This window comes from Sus scrofa, chromosome 6 (assembly GCF_000003025.6).
Source record: "Sus scrofa isolate TJ Tabasco breed Duroc chromosome 6, Sscrofa11.1, whole genome shotgun sequence".
NCBI classification, from domain to species: domain Eukaryota; kingdom Metazoa; phylum Chordata; class Mammalia; order Artiodactyla; family Suidae; genus Sus; species Sus scrofa.
In genome coordinates, this window is record NC_010448.4 from 50,861,033 (window position 1) to 50,885,439 (window position 24,407).

General features: G+C 46.1%; 1 protein-coding gene across 1 annotated transcript in view; it reads right to left on the reverse strand.

Moving 5' to 3' along the window:
* Positions 13,859-24,407, reverse strand: part of ZNF112 (zinc finger protein 112) — a 69,083-nt gene continuing 58,534 nt past the window's right edge. Inside the window, 1 exon segment of the mRNA XM_021097547.1 lies at positions 13,859-18,120. Coding sequence (XP_020953206.1) covers positions 16,166-18,120 — 1,955 coding nt within the window. The 3' untranslated portion in view covers positions 13,859-16,165.

Below are 24,407 nucleotides of genomic sequence, written 5' to 3' on the forward strand. Positions count from 1 at the left end.
GAGGCATGGGACAGTTCCTCGGCAAGGGATTGAATCTGAGCTGCAGCTTCGACCTACACCACAGCTGCAGCAATGCCGGATCCTTAACCCCCTGTGCTGGGCCGGGCATCAAGCTGGCCCCACAGAGACAGGCCAGATCATCAACCCGCGTACCTCAGCAAGAACTCCTCTCTCTCTCTCTCTCTTTTTTTTTTTTTTCTCTTTAAAATCCTGTGAGGTAACCCCAAACTGGAGTCTCAGGCAAGGTGAACTGTTTGTATTTCAAGGCTTAAATGCTCTACTGTGCCCATCATTTCGGCAGAGACCTGCAGAAGCATTTGGATCGACCAAACTACCTAAAACAAAGACACAAATGGGACGTTGTCAGGGTAGGAGTTCCCGTTGTGGCTCTGGTTAAGAACCGGACACAGTGTCTGTGAGTGTGTTCGATCCCTGGCCTTGCTCAGTGGGTTAAGGATCTGGTGTTGCTGTGCGCACTGGTGTAGGTCACAGATGCAGCTTGGATCCCCAGTGGCTGTGGCTGAGGTATAGGCCGGCAGCTGCAGCTCTGATTCGAACCCTAGCCTGGGAACCTCCATATGCTGCAGGTGTGGCTGTAAAAAAAAAAAGAAAAAAAAAATTTGTCAAGGTGTCAGGATAAAGGCGATGAGAGTACAGGGGTTAAGGATCAAGGAGGGACGGAAAAGCCTGAAAAAGAGAGACAGCAGGAGAATACAGATGAGACTTGGGAGGATCGGACTTGCAGCTACTACAGGACGGGAGGGTTGAACTCTCACTCTCATCCCCTCCTGTCAGGGCGACGAGCCTCTCCCCCTCTGCTTGTCACCCGGCAAGGTGAGCCGATGTCGGCCAGAGGGAGCAGCTCTCCCAAGCGGAGAGGAGTGACGCTGCAGCCACTCAAAGTCACTCTTAGAGGTGAGGACAGAGCGAGATGTAGAAGGGGGCAGGTGGGGGACAGGGACAGAAGGGAGGTGGAGGGCGTTGCCGGGATGGAGCCACTGCGGCCCCCAGCGGCCAGGGAGGCAGACTCACCCCACGTGGTGACATGAAGATCAGGTGGCCGCTTGTCACTCAAGGGGAAACTGCATTCAGTGGCCCCAGAGGTGCCAGATCCTCTCCCAGGGAGGGGACGGCTACCCCAGGGTGGGACCAAATCTGTTACCAACCTGGGTTCTCGGCCTTCCTTAATCAGCAGATGCTGCCGAGGGGGCAGGCGGGAGGTTCAGGCAGGGCTCTCCTGGGGCCCCTGCTGCGGTGGGTGGGGGGCGACAAACAGCAGGGTCCCCGGCTCGCTCCCTCCCTAAGGGGGGCTGGGCTACTTCCTTACAGGAGCCGAGGGGAAGGGGAGGTCCTGGGGTCAAGCCAGAGGGGTGGCTTCGGTGGCCCGCCCAGCCCTTCGGTGATGCTCTGAGCTGGGGGGCCCCTCTGCTACCCTGCTTTTGCGCTCACCTCTTCAGCCGCAGCCGTGGGTGGTTCGTATTTTTGTATTTTGTGGTCCATCATTTGCCCCAGCTGCACAGGTACAGTTATTCTTCCTCCCTTATCGTTTCTTTGTATTTTGCTGCTCGAGGAGATGTTCACGTCCCAGCCTGTCTCACAACGGTACGGGTTGGGTTTTGTCATCATTACTTAAGTGCCGTTAAACGAAGCAGAGACTCACAGGGTTCAGGGGTTTCGTTGTGTTGTGGGGTTTTTTTTGGCCGTGGCCTACAGCAACTAAATGTGGGATCTCAGTTCCCAGACCAGGGACCGAACCCAGGCTGCAACAGTGAAAGTGCTGAACCACTAGCCCACCAGGGAACTCCCTAAACATTTTTCCCCCCAAGTTTTGTAGAGAGTTTGTGGCTATTTTTTCTGGGCCACACCCTTGGCATGTGGAAGTTCCCAGGCTAGGGGTTGAATCGGAGGTGCAGCTGCTGGTCTATACCACAGCCACAGCAACATGGGATCTGAACTGTGTCTGCGACCTACACCTCTGCTCATGGCAACACCAGATCCTTAACCCACTGAGCAAGGCCAGGGATTGAACCTGCATCTTCATGGATACTAGTCAGGTTCTTAACCCACTGAGCCACAGTGGGAACCCTGAGAGTTTGCTTTGTTAAAATGTTTTATTTAACACAACAAATCATTAGTCTGTGAACAGAGAAGAGGCATGTGCCATTGAGTGGTTTCTGGCTTCAGGCAGAAAATCCACCAGCAGTGATTTCTTTTTATGGAACAAATATGAACATCAAAAAAAATCCTAGCCTGGAGTTCCCGTCGTGGCTCAGTGGTTAACAAACCCAACTAGGAGTCATGAGGTTTTGGGTTCGATCCCTGGCCTCGCTCAGTGGGTTAAGGAGCCGGCGCTATGGTGTAGGTCGCAGATGTGGCTTGGATCTGGCATTGCCGTGACTGTGATGTAGGCCGGCATCTACAGTTCCAGTTTGACCCCTAGCCTGGGAACCTCCATATGCCAAGGGAGCAGCCCTAAAAAGACAAAAAGGCAAAGAGACAAAAAAAAAAAAAAAAAAAAAAAAAAAGGGATGCAGAACAGCAACTGCTTCTGGGCAACTGCCAGGAAATGGGTCCCCAGAGTAGAGCAACTCACCTGCCACCTGTCCAATCTTCACAACTATCCTCAGAGGACGCAATCAGAATCCTCAAATTTGCTGATGACAGATTAACTTAAACCAACGTTACTCGACCACTTGAGTAGCACGGCCATGATTTGAACCTGGACTTTTTTTGTTTTTTTTTAGGGCTGCACCCACAACATAAGGAGGTTCCCAGGCTAGGGGTCAAATCAGAGCTGTAGCCACCGGGCTGCACCAGAGCCACAGCAACGCCAGATCCAAGCCGTGTCTGCAGCCTACACCACAGCTCGCAGCAATGCTGTGGGTTAAGATCCTTAACCCACTGGCTGGCCTAGGGGCGCTGGGACCAGCTGTTGGACACAGCTGTGCGACACAGCTGTGCGGCTGGTGCCCGTCCAAGGTGACCTGGTGGTAGCTGGACTCCAGCCCACACGCCACTCACCGAGGCGTGTGGGGCTGCGTCTTTTGGGTGGAAGGTACCTGCCTCTGATTTTCACAAACACGCCAGACCAGCTGGGGACCTCCTGCCCTTCTCTTGCGTCTCCGTTTCCTCTCCCCTGTCTGGTCCTCCGTGCCTCCGCCCTTCCCCAGAGAACAGAGAAAATCGCCAGGGTGCGGCTGAGTTGCATCTCCACGTCTTTCTGCAGTGAGTGGCTGTGTCCTTTCTGAATCTCAGAGCGAGAGATGATGCCAAGTGTTGAGTATTTGTAACGAACCAAGCATTTGCCTTTTATTATGTGATTTCATTTATAGATTTTGTTTTCATTTTTGTTTCCCTAATGACAGTATAGAAGTGAATTTTTAAAATTTGTACATTACTACTTGCCTTACAAACCCGTTGTTTTCTTGAATTCTATTTTAAATCTCTTTATGGAGTTCCTGTCATGGCCAAGTGGAAATGAATCTGACTAGAAACCATGAGGATGCAGGTTCGATCCCCAGCCTCACTCGGTGGGTTAAGGATCCGGTGTTGTGGTGAGCTGTGTGTAGGTACAGATGAGGCCTGGAACCTGTGTTGGTGTGGCTCTGGCATGGGCTGGCAGCTGTAGCTCCTATTCGACCCCTAGCCTGGGAACTTCAATATGCTGCGAGTACGACCCTAAAAAAGCAAAAGAAACAAAAAACAAAAAAACCCTCCCTTTATTTTTAATTGAAGTGTAGTTGATTTACAGTATTGTTAGTCTCAGGTGTACAGCAATATATGTATATATCTATGTGCTGCATATACATGTATTTATATTCTTTATCCTTTTCACCATAGTTTGTTACAAGATTGAATGTAGTTCCCTGTGCTATACAGTAAATTCTTGTTTATCTACCTGTGCCATAGCTGTAACCAGAGCCACAGCAGTGACGATGCTGGGTCATCAACCTGCTGAGCCACCAACCAACTCTTTAATGCTCTTTCAAAAATAGGCATTTGGAGTTCCTGTCGTGGCTCAGTGGTTAACGAACCCAACTAGTATCCATGAGGATGTGGGTTTGATCCCTGGCCTTGCTCAGTAGGTTAAGGATCTGGCGTTGCTGTGGCTGTGGTGTAGGCCAGCAGCTGTAGCTCCGATTGGATCCCTAGCCTGGGAACCTCCCTATGCCACAGGTGCAGCCCTACAAAGACAAAATACAAAATAAAAAAAATAAATATATAGGCATCCAGGAGTTCTTCTGCAGCTCAGCAGGTTAAGGATCTGGCATTGTCCTTAACCTGTGGCCTGGGTTCAGTCTCTGGCCCAGGAACTTCTGCATGCCAAGGGTGTGACCAAAGAGAGGAAAAAAAGGCATTCATAAGTATATTTGCAATCATAGGGGAAAAAAAAGATTTTGAATAGTGCTTTCTTCACCTACTGTTTAAAAAGCTTTATTGAGATAGTTCATATGCCGTAGAGTTCATGCATTTAAAGTGTAAAACTCAGTGGTTTTTAAAAATATAGTTAGATACATGGAACTGTCAGCAGAGTTAATTTCAGAGCATTTCCATCACATTAGCAGCCCTGTACCGTCTAGCTACTATACCCCCTTCACCCCGCATAAAAATGGAATCATACAATATGTAGTCTTTTTGTGATGGGTCTCTTCGATTTGGTGTCATGGGTTCAAGTTTTATCCACATGTGCCATCTATCCCTACCCCTTCCCTTTTTATGACTGAATAATATTCTATTTACGGATGTAGCACATTTTTTTAATTCATGATCTTGGGTTGTTTCCACCTTTTGGCTGCTGTGTATAATGCTACCGTAAATCTCTGTATACAAGTTGTTACCATAAATCTCTGTATACAAGTTGCTACCGTAAATCTCTGTATACGAGTTTCCACTTGACTATGTTTTCCTTTCTTTTGGGTAGAAGTGGAATTGCTGGGTCAACTAGTACCTGTATGTTTAAATGTTGGGGGAGCTGCCAGACTGTTTTCCAAAGTGGTTGCACCATTTTACATTCCCACCAGGCACCATGTGAGGGTTCTAATTTCTTGACATTGTTGCAACATGTGTTACTATTTTTTTCCATCTAGTCATCCTAGTGGGTGTGAAGCTGTATTTATGGTTTTGATTTGCCCTTTAAAAAACTAATCTGTGGCGTCCCATCGTGGCTCTGTGGTTAACGAATCTGACTAGGAACCATGTGGTTGGGGGTTCGATCCCTCGTTCATTGGGTCAAGGATGTGGCGTTGCTGTGGCTGTGGTGTAGGCTGGCAGCTACAGCTCTGATTAGACCCCTAGCCTGGGAACCTCCACATGCCTCGGGTTCGGCCCTAGAAAAGACAAAAAACAAAGAAAAAAACTAATCTGCTCATTTAAAAACTGGGTTATTCGGGGAGTTCCCATTGTTGTTCATCGGGTTAAGAACAGAACACAGTGTCTGTGAGGATGGGGGTTCGATCCCTGGCATTGCTCCGTGTAACCCACTGGAGGGGTTGGGGTAAGGATCGGTGTTGCTACAAGCTTTGGTGTAGGTTGAAGATGGCGGCTCAGATCCCGTGTGGCTGTGGCAGAGGCCTGCAGCTACAGCTCTGATTCAAACCCTAGCCCAGGAACGTTCATTTTTGGCAGGTGTGGCTATAAAAAGAAAAAAAAATTTAATTAAAACTTGGAATTCCATCGTGGCTCAGCAGGTTAAGAATGGGGCTCTTAACCTGCTAGGCAGGCTCAATCCCTGGCTTCTCTCAGTGGGTTAAGGCTCAGCATTGCTGTCAGGTGCAGTATAGGTTGCACATGTGGCTAGAATCTGGTGTGGCTGTGGCTGTGGGCCGGCAGCTGCAGCTCCAATTCGAGCCCTAGTCTGGGAACTTCTTCAGTGTATGACTTAGGACACTTAACATAAAATTGAGACTCATCAATATTGTTCCATTAATCAGTTCATTCCTCTTAAAATTCTATTTCATGGCATGGTGTAGATATTTCTTTATGATTGGGAATTATTAGGGTTTTTTTTTGCTTTTCTTTTTAAATTTTTTTTTTATACTTGACTTACAATGTTCTGTCAATTTCTGCTGTACAGCTACATGCCCCAGTTACACACATATCTACCTTCTTTTTCTCATATTATCTTCTATCATGTTCTGTCAAAAGCAATTGGATATAGTTCCCTGTGCTATACAGCAGGACCTCGCTGCTTACCCCCATTTTTTTTTTTTTTTTTTTTTTGGTCTTTTGCCTTTCAGGCCGCACCCGTGGCATATGGAGGTTCCCAGGCTAGGGGTCAAATCAGAGCTACAGCTGCCGGCCTACACCACAGCAATTCGGGATCGGAGCTGCATCTGGGACCTACACCACACACAGCTCATGGCAACGCCAGATCCCTAACCCACTGAGCGAGGCCAGGGATCGAATTCACAACCTCATGGTTCCTAGCTGAATTAGTTTTTGCTGCGTTTTTTTCTGTTTTTGTTTTGTTTTTTGCATTGGTGCCATATTTTAGATTCCACATACAAGGAATATCATGATATTTGTCTTTCTCTTTCTGACTTATTTCACTTAGTATGAGAGTCTCTAGTTCCATCCATGTTGCGGCAAATGGCATTATTTTGTTTTTTAATGGTTAAGTAGTATTCCATTGTGTATATATACCACATCTTCTTAATCCATTCATCTGTCGATGGACATTTAGCTTGTTTCCATGTCTTGGCTATTGCAAATAGTCGTGCAATGAACATGCTTCTGCATGTATCTTTTTGAATGAAAGTTTTGTCCCGGATATATGCCTAAGAGTGGGATTGCTAGATCCTATGGTAGTTCTATATTTAATTTTCTGAGGAACCTCCATACTGTTTTCCTTAGTGGTTTTACCAATTTACATTCCCACCAACGGTATAGGAGGGTTCTCTTTTCTTCACACCCCCTCCAGCACATGTTATTTGAAGACTTATTAATGATAACCATTCTGACTGGTGTGAGGTAGTACCTCATTGTGATTTTTGATTTGCATTTCTCTAATAGTGATGTTGAGCATTTTTTCATGCGTCTGTTGGCATCCCTATGCCTTCTTTGGAGAGCTGTCTATTTAGGTCTTCTGCCTATTTTTCAATTGGGTTGTTTTTTTTTGCTGTTGAGTTACTTGAGTTGTTTGTGTGTTTTGGAGATTAAGCCCTTGTTGCTTGCATCATTTGCAACTATTTTCTCCTGTTCCATAGGTTTTCTTTTCATTTTTGGGGGGAGGGTGCGTGTTCCTTGTTGTGCAAAAATTTCTAAGTTTTGATTAGGTCCCATTGGTTTATTTTTGTTTTTATTTCTATTGCCTTGGGAGCCTTTGTGTGATTCATGTCAGAGAATGTTTTGCCTATGTCCTCTTCTAGGAGTTTTATGGTCTTTTTTGTTTGATGGATTGTATAACTTAATGACAATATAAACAGCATAGTTTTATTTTTCCTTTAAAAAGACTACAGCAAAAATGATTCAAAGCTAACAAAAACTCTGGTGTCTTATGTTTAAGTCTTTAAGCCATTTTGAGTTTATTTTTGTGCATGGTGTGAGGGTGTGTTCTAGTTTCATTGATTTACATGTGGCTGTCCAGTTTTCCCAGCACCACTTGCTGAAAAGATTCTTTTCCCCATTTTATATTCTTACCTCCTATGTCGAATATCAATTGACCATAGGTGTCCATGTTTATTTCTGGGCTCTCTATTCTGTTCCATTGGTCTGTATGTCTGTTTTTGGACTGGTACCACACTGTCTTGATTATTGTAGCTTTGTAATATTGTCTGAAGTCTGGAAGAGTTATGCTTCCTGCTTGGTTTTTGTTCCTCATAACTGCTTTGGCAATTCTGGGTCTTTTATGGTTCCATATAAATTTTTGGATTGTTTGTTCCTAGTTCTGTGAAAAATGTCATGGGTAATTTGATAGGGATTGTATTGACTCTGTAGATTGCTTTGGGTAGTATGACCATATTAACAATATTAATTTTTCTATAGCATTGAGAACTATGTCTAGATACTTACATTGCAACACAACAATGGGAGGAAAAAGTATGTATACATGTATGTGTAACTTAGTCCCCATGCTGTACAGCAGAAAAAAAAATCTTCTAATGCAGGAGCATGGAATAGCTTTCCATTTCTTTGAATCCTAATTTCCTTGATTAATGTTTTATAGTTCTCAGTGTGTAAGTCTTAAACTTCCTCGGTCAGGTTTATTCCTAGGTATTTAATTTTTGGTGGTGTGATTTTAAAAAGCATTGTATTTTTATATTCCTTTTTTAATATTTCACTGTTAGTATCCAGAAATGCAACTGATTTCTTTTTGATGTTTTATAAAGAATTTTTATTTGATTTATGTACATGTTTACCATTTTTATTTCTAAATATTATTATTTTTGAATTATGTATATACATATGTGTGACTGGGTCACCTTGCTGTACATTACATTAATTTTTTTAAGTTGCTTTAAAAAGTAAATTTATTTTTATTTAATGATTTTTTTCCATTGTACCTGGTTTACAGTGTTCTGTCAATATTCTACTGTACAGCAAGGTAGTCACACATACAGTCTTTTTTCTCACATTATCATGCTCTATCATAAGTGGCTAGATATAGTTCTCAGTGCTATACAGCAGAATCTAATTGCTTATCCATTCCAAAAGCAATAGTTTCTATACTTCCTATATCTTGATATCTGTTTCCTTTAGATTTGAAAAGTTTTCAGCCATAATTTCTTCAAATGTGTTTTTAATCCTCTTTTTTCTTCTTCTGGAATCCCTATCATGCATAGATTGGCTTGCTTTGTATTATCCCATAGATGGCTTATATTGCATTCATGTTTTTTTCATTTGGTTTTCTGTCTGCTGCCCTGACTGGGTGATTTCCATTATTCTAACAGGTCACTAATTCATTCCTTTGCATTATGCAGTCTCCTCTTCTGTGCTTTTAACTCAGCTTGTGTCTCTGCAAATGAATTTTCTATTTTTTCTTGGCTCCTCTTTATGTTTTCTAGTTCCTTTCTAAAGTAATCTGCATTTCTGTTCATGTCCACTCAATTCTTTCATAGTCACTCTTAATTCCTTCAGTATTTTCACTATTTCCTTTTGAACTCTGTGTCTGTTAGACTGCACAGGTCTGTTTCATTGTTTGCTCCTTCAGGTGAATTCTCCTGTGCTTTTAACTGGGAATGGTTCCTGAGCTGCTTCATTTTGTTTATATTTTTCTTATTCTGTGTGTTTAGGGAAACCAGTTACTATAGTCTTGGAGGGCTATTGGTATGCGAGAGTGCCCCTGGGTATTCTATGAGGGCTTACCATTTATTTTTGGCATCAGGGCTGCTATTTTTGGATGCTTGCTGTCTCTTTCCTCAGTGTGTGCAGGCTGTTAACCCCTTGATAGGGGGCTGCATGTGCTTCCAGGGAGATGAAGGCAATGGGCAGGGTGAGTAGCCAGTGCCTGCTTGCTGGGCCCTTTTCAGTGGCAAGGACCTGCAGGAAGGTGGTGCAGGCTGCTCCTAGTTGCAGGGCTCTGGGAAGTGACAGTGATGCTCAGGCAGGTGTAGGCAGCACGTGGAGAATTTGGCAGGGGCCTCAGCAGGGTGTGTGCATTCCCAGGGGAGAGCAACAACGGGTGGTGCTTGGCTTGCAGGGCCCTCCTTTTTGCAGACCTCTGAGCTGACTGGGGCCAGTGGGGGTGCCTGTCCACGGACCCCTAGTGGTGATGGCCCATGCCCCCCTCTAACATCTGAGATGACAGTTTGCCCCCACCCTCTGTAGACCACCCAAGAGGCTCTCCATTGTGCTTAGACCGAGAGGCTTGTGCAAGAGGCACCTACCACCCCTAGCCCCACCCTTTGAGTGCACAGAGAAAGATACTCCTATGCCAATCTGCCCCTACAAAGGCGCCTTGCTTTTCCTGTGGGCCCAGACCCTCTCCCGGGTTCACTTGGCTGGGGCGCTCCTCTCCCTCGCCCTTCAGGTTGTCCCCAACCCTAGTCCTCATCCCGCAACTGACCTCCAGAGCCTGAGTCTCGGTGCCCAGCCCCTTCCGAGTGTCTCAGGCCGTGGTGTCCTGGGAGGTGGTAGCAGTGGTCCATGCAGCTGGCTCTCTGCTTTGCCCTCCTCCCTCCAGCGGCTGAACTCGTCTCTGAGGCTTTGCAGTCCCTCCATCTCTGCTGATCACCCCATCAGTCAGGGGGTGCCTCTCCTCTTTCACAGCTCCCCTCTCAGGAGAGCTAGTCCTGTCCCTACTCCTTTCCCTCTTTTCCTCCTTTTGTTCTACCCAGTTAGATGGAGGGTTTCTTGCCCTTTTAAGGAGGTTCAAGGTCTGCCAGTGTTCAGGAAATGTTCTATGCAAATCAGTCTACATGTAGATGGGTTTGTTTTTTGCTTTTTTTGAGGAGTTTGTGGGAGGGGAGGCCACGTCTCAGTCCTCCGCCATTTTGATCCTGCCTCGAGTAACTATCTCTTTACATTTTAAGTGTGGTCAGAGCAGCTTTCAAAAATCGCTGCCTCACTCCAACATGTGGGTCATTTGGGGGATGCTCTCCACTCCTCTCTTTTCTCTTGAGAATGGGTTATGTTTTCCCTTTTCTTTCATCTATCCAGTTACTCTGGATTGTATCCTGGACACTGGCAGTGATAATATGGAAGAAATTAGATTCTAATGTTCCTACCAAGTACTGATTTCTTAAAATATTTTTATGAGGTACTTAATTGAGCTCAATTGGACTGAGACTGAAAATGCTTTCTTACCTGTGGTTGGCAACTCAAATTGCAATTCAATTCACTCTGTATTGGCTTGATAAATTTAAGTGTCCTCTGCCTTATATGACTGAGGACAGAGAAGGCAGCCACACTTCCATATGCCACAGTTGTGGCCATAAAAAGAAAAAATCCTCGTTGTTATCACATTCTTCATATACAGTCACTTGTTTACATCCATGTCTATCCCCATAAGCTGTTTCCCAATTATCTCATGCCAGCTCATGAAATGTTTCATGGATAACTTATTCTAGCAAACTGGTCAATCTCCAAAATCTGAATTACTTTTTCAAATCCCAAGAATTTTGGAATTTTCTTTTTGTGCTTCGCATAAAGCATATGGTAGATGGAAGTTCCCAGCCTAGGGGTTGAATAGGAGCTGCGGCTGCCAGCCTACACCACAGCCACAATAACACAGGATTCAAGCTGTGTCTGCAGCCTGCACCACAGCTCACAGCAATGCTGGATCCTTAACCCACTGAGCGAGGCCAGGGATCGAACCTGCATCCTCATGGATGCTAGTTAGATTAGTTTCCACTGAGGATGACGAGAATTCCCAAGGAGGTAAACTTTATCTAGGGAAATCAAGGAAATACATTAGCGTACTGGTGGAATTATTGTTTAATCCTAATTTAATCCACTTCCCAATTGTTGTAAATCAAAAGATAGGGGAGAAGGGAACCTGATGGAGAATATAGATAAAAAACAAACACTTTTTAATTTCAAGTGAATCACATGATTGGGTTGAATGGGGATTTTAAAAAAAAGAACTAGGTGAAGTAACTTTTAAACAAAGTACTTGGTCCATGTATATTTCATCTAACGAGAGAAAGGCCTGTAGAAAAGTTCCTGAGCACGGCCAGGTTTGTTTCTTGCAGTGACATTGTTTGGCTACCTCAAAACTACTTGCCTCACACTGGAGGACTCAACAAATAGTAAACAGATTGACTGGGAGCCAATTTGACAACTGGAGAAAGAAGTAAACATGGACGAGGGGGAGACTAGACAGAAACACTGAGCAAAGTGGGGAGGTTCCCCTGTGGCGCAGTGGCTGAAGGAGGCAGCACTGCCACAGCGGTGGTGCGGGTTTAATCTCTGGCCAAGGGACGTGCATAGGCCACAGGTGTGGCCCAAAAAAAAGCAGCAACAGTTATCGAAATGGAAGGTATCACATTTTGCAGACACACACACTGCTATCCCAGACAGACAGACACACACACACACACCTATCCCAGTACCAATGAGAACATACAGCACCCAGATCATGGTTTCCCCGCTCCAAGGATTCAGGGCTCTATAGAATCCATGGCTGTAGCAGACAACCTACAGAATAAACCTACTCTTATTGCACCAGAAAACAATCGTTCATGCCGATGATAGAGACACTTGAGGGGGAGGGGAAGCTCTTCTAACTGTAGAAAGTCCACTGCTAAATACAGAAGGCAGGATGGAGCAAGAAGGTCACCCTCTTCGATCACACAGTAGTTGATGGAGAATATCCATGAATGCTACAACTACTACGTAAAGGAGTTCCTGCTGTGGCACGGCGGGTTAAGAATCCAACTGCAGCAGCTCAGGTAGCTGCAGAGTTGTGGGTTCGATCCCCAGCCCAGGGCAGTGGGTTAAGGAGGTGGCGTTGCCACAGTGGTGGCGTAGGTCGAAACCATGGCTCAGATTCTACCCCTGGCCTGGGAACTTTCGTGTGCCACAGGTGCGGCCGTAAAACAAACAAGCCCTAGTGAGTGAAGGTTGTGATGATTCCGATTTCCTGGACAACAAAAGAATGATGTGGAATGGGTGGGACATGTCTTAAGATTAGATGAGGAAATGGGGGGAAATACTACAAATACATAGTGAGAAACTGTGGTATTTGAGTAAAGTGATTAGAAAATGTTACAGCAATGCATAATAAGTCTTAAAATACATTTACAGCAGTTCCTGTCGTGGCTCAGTGGTAACGAACCTGACTAGCATCCACGAAGATGTGGGTTCGATCCTTGGCCTCGCTCAGTGGGTTAGGGATCCAGCACTGCCCGCAGCTGTGGTGTAGGTGACAGATACAGCTTGGAGCCCGTGTGGCTGTGGTATAGGCTGGCAGCTGTAGCTGTGATTCAACCCTTAGCCTGGGAACCTCTGTATGCCGTGGGTGCAGCCCTGAAAAGCAAAATCAAAAAACAAAAGTTTACAAATTCTGACACTCCTCTCATGAAGAGGTGGAGTCCATGTTCCCTCCCCTTGCTCCTGAATAGGCTTTTTTTCTTTTTTTGTCTTTTTAAGGCCCTCCCAGCAGCCTATGGAACTACCCAGGCCAAGGGTTGAATTGGAGCTGTAGCTGCCGGCCAACACCACAGTCACAGCAACACCAGATCCAAGTTGTGTCTGTGACCTACACAACAGCTAACACCAGATCCTTAACCCACTGAGGGAGGCCAGGGATCGAACCCGCATCCTCATGGATACTAGGCGGGTTCGTTAACCTCTGAGCCATGATGGGAGCTCCTGGATAAGCTTTTCTGACCATTTCAACAGACTGATTGCGGCAGATGGTCTGTTACTTCCAAGATTATATACATCAGCAAAGGCCACAGTACTTCCGCTGGCTTTTCTTGGCAGATGTTGAGCCACCACGTGGTATCAAGTGGTCATGCTGAGGGCCATGTAGACTTGGAAGCCCCGTGCCAGGGCAGTTTGGGTTTTCGGTGCAGGTACTGGATAAACAGATCTGACTCATTGCATTAGACACTCAAAGGATACATGGTTCTGTATCCACCAATATCATTAACTTTGAACTTACCTTTTCTTGGAGTTCCCTGGTAGCTCATTGGGTGAAGGATCCAAGGTTGTCACTGCTGCGGCGCTGGTTTGATCCCCGGCTCAAGAACTTTCTCATGCTGGGGGCATGGCCAAAACCAAACTTTCTCACTTGATTCTGCATAGTATTCCACCAAATGGAAACAACAGGAGTTATTTTGTCAAATCCCACTGATGAATGCAAAGTGTGCTGCCACCCATAATGCCATCAGGGGCGTCCTTTGACAAATATCCACAACACAGGGTCTCACGGCCTGAGATAAAGCAGTAAGATTTAGCTGTAAGGGATTTTCATGCAGTAATTTTTGTCCTAGTTTTATTGCTTTGATAAAATAGATAATGGTCACTGTAAATTTTCAGAAAGGTAAAGAAAAATCAACCCTCTTGGCCAGAGTAAACCAGGTAGCGTATTAACCAGTATTCTTCCACCTATTACCACTAATCACACCCTCAGGGGCAAAAGCTTTTATTTCTTGATCAGGCCAGGAAGGCTCTAACCTAGTTTTTTCACAAATGACAGTTCTTTCCCTGTCATTATACATCTGTTATCTTTTTTTTTTTTTTTTTGCTTTTAAGGGCTATACCCATAGCATATGGAGGTTCCCAGGCTAGGGTCGAATTGGAGCTGCAACTGCCAGCCTACGCCACAGCCACAGTCACATGGGATCTGAGCTGCGTCTGCAACCTACACCACAGCTCACAGCAATACCAGATGCTTAACCCATTGAGCGAGGCCAGGGATGGAACCTGAAACCTCATGGTTACTAGTCGGATTCGTTTCTACTGCGCCACAATGGGAACACTGTCTGTATCATGTTTTTCATGATTATGTTAGAATATATTTATGCTGATACTTTTGTTTTTGAATTCAGTATAAATATCTTTGTGTACAATCCTTCTTACCTTTTTTTTTTTGGCTGTGCCTGTGGCCTCTGGGAGTCCTGGGCCAGGGATTGAACTTGCACCACAGCAGTGACCTGAGCCTCTGCAGTAACAACACTGGATCCTTAACCTGCTGCACCACCGGGGGAGCTCCCAATCCTTATTCCTGCTATAGTCGCCTACAGCCAAACCCCTGAGGCTAGGATTTGCCAGGTCAGATTTGGAGACACAGTGACTGGCTAACGTCGTTCACTCCTACTAAGAGGTGATGAACACACAATGCCAGGTGTACGCGTGTGCCAATTAATCTAAATTGCTCCCTTGAAAGAAATCTCAATCAAAATCCAACAGGTATAATGGAAAGAAATAAAAATTATTTTAAAAAGCCAACAGGTATCCTTCTACCCTACCCCATTTTAGGGTGGAGTGGGACAAAACTAACATCCTTGATTCCTGCCAAAGCTCTTGACTAGAGGCCTGGCTGAGGACGAGGCAGAGTGAGGACAGTGTGGAGTTGCTGCTGTGGTGCAGTGGGATCGGGGTGTCTCTGCAGTGCCAGGACACAGGTTCAAGCCCTGGCCTTGTACGGTGGGTCAAAGGGTCCCACATTGCCGCAGCTGCAGTGTAGGTCACAATGTGGCCCAGATCAGACCCCCGGCCCCGGAACTCCACATGCGGCAGGGTGGCCAAAAACAAAAAAAAACAAAAAAAAGGGGGGGCCCCCCGCGGGGGCGGGGCGGGGAGGCAATGTGACCTATGCCTGAATGGAAATAATGAAAAACCAATTAGTTAACAATTCAAGTTTACTAGGAAACCTTTTGTCATTAGTAACTACTTTTAACAGTAAAACCCTCCCTTAATGGATCAGGGTTCTAAATTTCCCATCATACAAACTGCAGGAAGGTATCAGGTTAATTTTTTTTAAAAAACCCAGTATTTTTCAGTCTATAAAATACGAACTCATGTTACCAAATAGCAAGCTGCACGCCATGGATAATACTGTCCATGGAACCGAGGCTGGAAGGAGGCTGCCAGCCACGCGCAATTCTCGTCCCCGACTCTGCTCGTGTGGACGGCGCTATGACGTGACCTTTTGTGCTTCAATTAATACATCTCCTGGAATTCATCTTATTAAGGCAACTCACAGGACTTTGTTTGCATGTGTCATGAATTTAGGAGAGGGAACGGACTAGAATTTTCAAATATTTGTCCTAAGTAGAGCGATTTTTCTCCACTTGATTCAGTAATGGCCAGGCACCTATTAGGAGCCCAGCGCAGTTCTACACAGTAGAGATTCAGTGGTTAAAACAAACAAACAAACAAACGAACAAAAAACCCCTAGCCCTCCCCACGTGGAGGTTTCGCTGTCGCTGACACCTGCTGTTGGTCCATCAATACCCTTTTGTTACGGTCCTGCCTGTGCCTCCTAACCTTCATGGAGAGGCTCCCTTCCTCTTGTGCTGCCATCCTGAGAACTGGGGTGTGCGGACAACCCCTGGCTGTGTGCATAGGTCTTCTCTCTGCTGTGAAATCCTACATTTGCCAAGAGTTTGCCTCCCAACTGAATCCCGCAAGGACGGCATTCTCTAGAACTTCCGTCCTGTGATGGCGCCGGGAAGGTTCCGACTCTGGAAGGCACGTGTCCCGCTGACCAGCGCGGACCTTCTGAGGGAGGCGATGATAGGAATTCTCCCTGCAGCCCATTCCCCGCCTGCCACTTCTACAGATTCCCTCCGGCGTGGACCCTCTGATGGTAAACGAGGTGGGACCTCTGGCTGAAGCCCTTGCAGCAGATGTCGCAGATGTAAGGTCTCTCTCCGGTGTGGACCCTCTGATGCGTGTGAAAATGCGAGGCCTGGCTGAAGCCCTTCCCGCACTGCTGACACATGTAGGGCTTCTCGCCCGTGTGCACCCGCTGGTGGGCGCTGAGCCCTGCGCTCCAGCTGAACTCCTTGCCGCAGGCCTCGCATTTGAAGGGCTTTTCTCCCGTGTGAATGATCTGATGGACCTGCAGGTTGGACCTCTGGCTGAAGGCCTTCCCGCACGTCTCACACGTGTAGGGTTTCTCTCCGGTGTGGACTCTCTGATGGGCCTGGAGATGGGAGGCCTGGCTGAAGCGCTTCTGACACGCGTCACATTTGAAAGGCTTCTCTCCGGTGTGGACGCTCTGATGCGCCTGAAGGTTCGAGGCCTGACTGAAGCCCTTCCCGCACTCCTCACATTTGTAGGGCTTCTCCCCCGTGTGGACCCTCTGGTGGTTGTGAAGATTCAAGCTCCAGTTGAAGCGCTTCCCACACACCTCGCACTTGTAGGGCTTCTCCCCGGTGTGGACTCTCTGATGGGCCTGGAAATACGAGCTCTGGCTGAAGCCCTTCCCGCACACGCTGCACCGAAAGGGCTTCTCTCCGGTGTGGACCCTCTGGTGGCTCTGGAAGCTCGAGGCGGAGCTGAAGCCCTTGCCGCACTCCTCGCACTTGTAGGGCTTCTCGCCGGTGTGGACCCGCCGGTGGCTGTGGAGGTTGAAGCTCAGGCTGAAGCACTTGCCGCACTGCTCACACTTGTAGGGCTTCTCCTCCGTGTGGACCCGCTGGTGGGTGTGGAGGTTGGAGCTGCAGCTGAAGCGCTTCCCGCAGTCGGTGCACGTGTAGGGCTTCTCGCCCGTGTGGATCCGCTCGTGGGCCTGCAGGTGGGAGCGCTGCGTGAAGCCCTTGCCGCACGCCTCGCACTTGTACGGCTTCTCGCCCGTGTGCACCCGGCAGTGGATGTTGAGGTCTGTGCTGCGGCTGAAGCCCTTCCCGCAGCTCTGGCAGCGGTAGGGCTTCTCCCCGGTGTGGATGGGAAGGTGGGCATAGAGGTGCGAGGTCTGGTTGAAGCTCTTGCCGCACTCGTGGCACGAATAGGGCTTCTCCCCCGTGTGCACGCGCTGGTGGGTCTGCAGGTTGGAGCTCTGGCTGAAGCCCTTTCCGCACTCGTGACACCAGTAGCGCTTCTTGCCCGGGAGGATGCCCTGCGCGATGGGCAGGGCCCGCTCCTGCGTCCGCCGCAGAGGGGCCGGCGCGCCCCGGGGTGCCTGCGGAGGCGCTGCCAGGCCGGGGCGGTCGCCGAAGCCTCTCTGGCGCTCGTCGCATGGGTAGGGGTTCGGCCCCACGGCCATCAGGCTGCGCTGCACGAGGCGGGGCGCCCGGGCCGCCTCCCCGCCAGGCCCTCGGCCGCTGTGCGCTGTCTCTCTCGGGGGCGCCGGCTCCTCCTGGAGGCGCTGCGGTAGGCCTCGGAGCACGTGGGCACACGGGGCAAACGCGCAGCATGTGCACCGGCTTGGAGTCTGCGCGCCGCCTCTCGGGTAATTCTGGGCCCCGTTCAGGCAGAGTTTCCGACAGGGGCCGGGCGCTCGTCTGGCGGGAGATGCTCGGTTTTCAGAAAAGCTGGACCGCTGCTCCCTGAGAGCCAGAGGACAGCTGGCCTCCGTGCAAGCCTGACGGGGGACGCCTGCCGGGCAACGAGGTAGTTCGGGCAAGTGAGACCTCGTTCCTGGAACATTTATCCCCGAGTCTTTTTGACTTTTGGTTGATTCGCTCACAACATGTGTCTTGATTTGGCAGCAGGAAAGCTCTCCCAGCGAAAGGCACCCTACTGCCATCTCAGGAAGCGTCTCCATCTCATTCTGATTCCTGCCTCCTGAAGAGGAAAACGAGAATGAGGAATTAAGGATGGAGAGAGTGACATCACCACGATGCTGGATTAGGAAGCTCAGCGCCCTTGCTTCCCCCATGGAAACATGAGATTAACAACCAGAGACGAGGGAAAACGACTTAAGAGTTCTGAAAAAGTCAAAGGTCTGAAGAAACCAAGAGAACACGGAATCCAGAAAAGCCAGGAGTTTGCTGGTGGCAGAGCAGGTTCCGTGACACAGGTTGGATCCCAGCGTGAGGTCTGCCCCCATCCCTGGCAGATCTCGTAAGGATGCAGACAGGGGAAAGTCAAGGGCCTGGACCCTAAGGTGTCGGCTAGAAGCCAAGAGTCATGAAAGTAATACTAAAAACACCTGATTTACCCAAAAGAATGTGGAAAAGGACAGTGATGAACAAAACAGATGAGATGCCCCGCCAGAAAAGTAAATGTAAATACACCTGTTTCAGCAACTGTGATGTGGAAATGGACTCCCCTGAAATCAAAAGGCAGAAGACAGAAAGCAAGAACCACCTACAGCCGTCAACAAGGGATGTGTTTTAAAGCCAAGTAACCGAAAGAAAAAGGCTAGGATTTCCCTCATGGCTCAGCAGTAATGAACCCAACTAGTATCCATGAGGACTCGGGTTCAACCCCTGGCCTTGCTCGTTGGGTTAAGGATCCCGAGTTGCCGTGGCTGTGGCATAGGCCGGCAGCTGCAGCTCCAATTCTACCCCTAGCCTGGGAACTCCCATGTCCACAGGTGCAGCCCTTAGGAGGAAAAAAAAAAAAAAAAAAAAAAAAGGAAAAAGGCTAGAGAAAGACCTAACATGGGACTATACCATGCAATGCCTAAAGAAAGCTTGAAGGGCTAAACAGACAAAAGACATGATAAAATAGAGGACATTTAATGACAAAAGGGTCAATATAGCAAACAGATGTAACAATTACAAATGTGTAAGGGTCTATCAAGGCATGAAATAAAATCCCCATTTTCTAGTTTCTGCATTCCTTCACCCACCATCATGCACTTAGGAAAAATGATCTTTGTCCCTGGAGGCTTCAGACCTCCTCTTTCTGGAACCTTTGAACATTCAGGCAGCTGGACTTCTTTCAAGAGCCACACACTAGGGCTTGTCAGTATGAATGTTTTCCCAAGAGGTTACAGCTGTTCCCTGCTGCAAGATCGAGGCCCTCACGGGGGCAAAGAAAGCGTTAAAGAACGTGTTCCCCTCTTGGGGTATACCTTCCCCAGTCTCCAGTGATCAGGGCACCCGCTTCACTGGGCAAATCCCACGAGCCTTCACAAAAACCTTGCAAATGTCTTGGAATGATCACTATCCCATCAGCCTCAGTCATCAGGCAAGGTCGAGAGAACTAACAGAAAAAGAAGATTCGGGCAGAGCAAGTGTTAATTACTGGGGATGCTGGGAATTGAGGATGCTCTGATGTCTTTCTTTTCCACATTTAAGGAGACCTCCCCCTCCCGCGCAAGGCAGGTGCCCATTTCTGGGCCAGGGAATGAACCTGCACCACAGCAGTGAGCCAAGGCACGGCAATGGCAACGCCGGGTCCTTAACCTGCTGCACCACAAGGGAACTCCAAGGAAAACTCTGCCCTGACTTACAGCCATCTGATAAAATGTACCTTTGTGAGCAAGGATGAAACGTCAACTTTGCCCTACCTGACGCTTCCAGGATTCAGGAAGTCTCAGTGAGTATTCTTTTTTCTTATTTTCGTCAGACTATTATTTGCCTAAGTTCAGTAAGAACTCGTCTCCTTCTAACAGGATACAAGGACAAACCCTGGTTATCAACAGGCACATGAAAAAATGCTCGACATCACTAATTATTAGAGAAATACAAATTAAAACTACACTAGTCAGAATAGCCATCATCGAAAAGTCTACAAATAAGAAATGCTGCAGAGGGTGTGGAGAAAAAGGAACCCCCTCTACACTGCTGGTGGGAATGTATGTTGGTCCAGCCACTATGGAAAACAGTATGGAGGTTCCTCAGAAAACTAAGGATAGAGTTACCATATGATCCAGCACTCTCACTCCTGGGCATATGTCCAGAGGAAAATGTAACTCAGAAAAATACACATACCTGTATGTTCCCAACTAGTCATAAGAGCCAAGACATGGACTCAACTAAATGTTCACTGACATATGAATGGATTAAGAAGATGGGGTACATATATACAACGGAATAGTACTCAGCCATAAAAAGAATGAAATCATGGCATTTGCAGCAGCATGGATGGACCTAGGATCATACTAACTGAAGTAAGTCAGAATGAGAAAGACAAATCCCACATGATACCACTTATATATGGAATCCAAAATATAGCACAAATGAACCTATGTACAGAACAGAAAGAGACTCACAGGCATAGAGAATAGCTTTGTGGTTGCCAAGAGGAAAGGGACGGACTGGGAGTCGGGTTAGCAGGTGTGAGCTGTCAGACAAGATCCCACTGTAGAGCCCAGGGAACTATATTCAATGTCCTACGGTTAAGCCACAATGGAAAATATTTTTTAAAAAAGTGTATATAACTGAATCACTTTGCTCTATGGCAGAAACTAACATTGTAAATCATCTATACTTCAATTAAAATTTTAAAATAAACTGGCTATGGTACCCAGGCTTTGACTGGAATGTCATATTTGAGAGATGTGCAAAGACTCAGATGTGACTGCTCAGCTTCAAGGAACTGCTTGAAGAAAAGTGACCTGGTGATTTGCTCACAAGGTTCCAGGAAAGCAGCCTTAAAAAAAGAACCTATAATGGGAGTTCCCTCGGGGCTTGGCAGTTAAGGATTCAGCATTGTCACTGCTGGGGCTCGGGTTCGAGCCCTGGCCCAGGAACTTCTACATGCTGCAAGCATAACCAAAAAAAAAAAAAAAAAAATTATATAATCAATCACCTTTCTTGCCAGGCTTATAGAAATAATCAGGTCATGTTTAACATACATAAATTTTACTTCAAGCATCTTTTGGTTAAAAAAAAAAATGAGGGGAGGGAGTAATGGTGAGAAAAAAAATTGTTCACACTTTTGTTTATAGATATTAGATTCTAGCCCTGCTGTCTTGGAGGTTTTGTTACAAACCTGTCAACTGGACTGGACCCTGAATTTTTCTAGTTTCCTCAAATATCTGGTTCTGACTCACCAAACGAAGGCTTCCAATTTTCTCCAACCTCTCTCACTTGGAATCACAAAGAATGAAGACAGCCCTCCAGCCTTATCCGAAGGGACCCCCCCCTCCAAGTGCTCCTGCCCCCTGACAACTGCTGGGAACTCGGAGGAACTGAACCCTGGATATCCGTCGACAGCTGAGACCCCGCCTGACACCTGGTCTTAGACCGATGCTGGGGACCGCCAAGTCAAAGGGAGACTCCTGCCCATGACATCAGAGCCAGACTTTAAAAGGTGAAAGCCTCTCTTCCCTTTGCCCTACACTGGCCTGCAGAGATTATGCCCACATCCGCACCCCACCCTGGCCACTGCTAAGGGGGTAACCTCTGAAATTTAGAGTAACTTTTGTTTCAGGCGAGGAGAAGAAAATCTGCTTGAATGGCACAGGTGACAGTTCTTGCCAACGAATCCTGTCATGGTGCCAACCTCATGGAAGAAGTTTGTGGCCCAACAGGATTTATCTTGATCTGTGGAGGATGGGGTGAGACCTGGGTCTAGGAGCCAACCTGCAAGAGTTCCCACTGATCAAAGCAGGTCGACAGCAAAATAAACAGCACCATGTTGGACTACAACTCAAAGTGGAAATAAACACACACGTGTCCATACCGATCACGGCAGAGGGCAGTAGGTGAGTTCCTGTTGTGGGCAGACACTGAAGTGTCTATGGGTGACTTGTGAGACACACTCCAGCCAAAACAAAGGTCAGGGGATAAATAAAAGGGGACCGACAGAAAGATGACACCTATTGAGACAGTATGAAAGTATGTGGACTAGGCTGTACTCTTTTCATTACTTTTTTACTTTAATATTTTCAAACTAAAACACTTAAAGATACTTTAAGGAGAAAAACCAGGAGTTCCTGTTTTTTTTTAACTTCAGACCACACTATAAAGTTACAGTCATCAAAACGGTATGGTACTAACACAAAACTATAGATCAATGGAAGAGGATAGAAAGCCCAGAATTAAACCCATGCACCTACAGTCAACTAATCTATGACAAAGGAGGCAAGAATATACAATGGAGAAAAGACAGTCCCTTCAATAAGTGGTGCTGGGAAAACTGGACAGTCACATGTAAACAATTGAAATTAGAACAGTCCCTAACACCATACACAAAAATAAACTCAAAATGTATTAAAGACCTAAATGTAAGACCAGATACTATGAAACTCTTAGAGGAAAACATAAGCCAAACACTCTGACATAAACCACAGCAATATCTTCTCAGATCCACCTCCTAGAGTAATGACAATAAAAACAAAATGGGACCTAATTAAACTTAATAGTTTTTGCACAGCAAAGGAAACCCTAAACAAAATGATAAAACCCACAGAATGAGAGAAAATATTTGCAAATGAAGCGACTAACAAGGAATTGATCTGCAAAATATATAGCACCTCCTGCAGTTCAATACAACCCCCCCCAAAACCCACAAACAACCCCATCAAAAAATGGGCACAAGATCTAAACAGACAATTCTCCTAAGATATACAAATGACCAAAAAGTATGTGAAAAGATGTTCAACATCACTAATTAGAGAAATGAAAACCAGAACTACTATGAAGTAGCACCTTACACCAGCCAGAATGGCCATCATCAAAAAGTCTACAAATAATAAATGCTGGAGAAGGTGTGGAGAAAAGGGAACCCTCTTAATACTATTGGTAGGCATATAAATTGGTGCAACCACTATGGAAAACAGTATGGAGATTCCTCAAAAAACTAAAAATAAAATTACCATTTGAGCCAGCAATCCCACTCCTGGGCATCTATCCAGAGAAAACCATGACTCGAAAAGATACATGCACCCCAATGTTCATTGAGGCACTATATACAATAGCCAAGACATGGAAACAACCTAAATGGCCTCAGACAGGGGAGTAGATAAAGAAGATGTGGTACATATATACACAATGGAATTATTACCCGGCCATAAAAAAGAATGAAATAATGGCATTGGCTTCAACATGGATGGACCTAGAAATTATCATGCTAAGTGAAGTCAGACAGTGAGACACAATCATCATATGCTATCGCTTATATATAGAATGTAAAAAAAGATACAATGGGAAAAAAAGGATACAATGAACTTCTTTGCAGAACAGAAACTGACTCACAGACTTTGAAAAAATTATGGGTACCAAAGGAGACATGTTGGGGTGAGGGGGGCAAGATGGGTTGGGGGTTTGGGATGGAAATGTTGTAAAACTGGGTTGTGACAATGGCTGTACAACTGTAAGTATAATAAAATTTTAAAAAATACTTAGGAATGAACCAAAAAGGTGAAAGACTTATACACTGAAAACTACAAAAAACAAAAACACCAAAAAAACAAAACTGATAAAAGAAATTAAAGAGACACTAAAAAAAAAAAAAAAAAATGGAATTGACACCTCATGTTCATAGACTGGGAGATTTAATATTTTGCCACTGCTACCCAAAGGGATCTACAGATTCAATACAATCTCAAAATTCCAACAATAGAAAACCCATCCCAATATCCATATCGAATCTCAAGGGAACCCAAATAGCCAAAACAATCTTGAAGAATTAGACAAAAGTAGAGGACTCACACCCTGATTTTAAAACTTATTATAAAGCCACAGTAACCAAAACAGTGTAGAGAGACATTCATGCAGACTAAAGGACTAGACCAGAGAGCCCAGAAATAAATATATACGGTTAAATAACTTTTAACGAGGGTGCCCAGACCATTCAATGGGCAAAGGACTATCTTTTCCAACAAATGGTTCTGGGAAAACTGTATATTCACATGTGAAAGAATCAAGTTAGACCCTTCGTTACACTACATACACAAATCAATTCAAGAGGCATCAGAGACTTAAACATAAGTGCGAAAACTGTAAAACTCCTAGGAGAAAACAGTTAAAGCTGTATGACCTTGGATTTGGCCATGATTTCTTAGGACCCCAAGGTAAAGGCAACAACAAAAAGCAGATTTGACTTTACGGAAATTAAAAACTTTATGAAAATTAAAAACATCTGATCAGGGGTTGATACTCCAAACATACAAAGAACTCTTCAAAACAACAAAAGGAAACACTCTGATTGAAAGATAAGCAGAGGACTTGCAG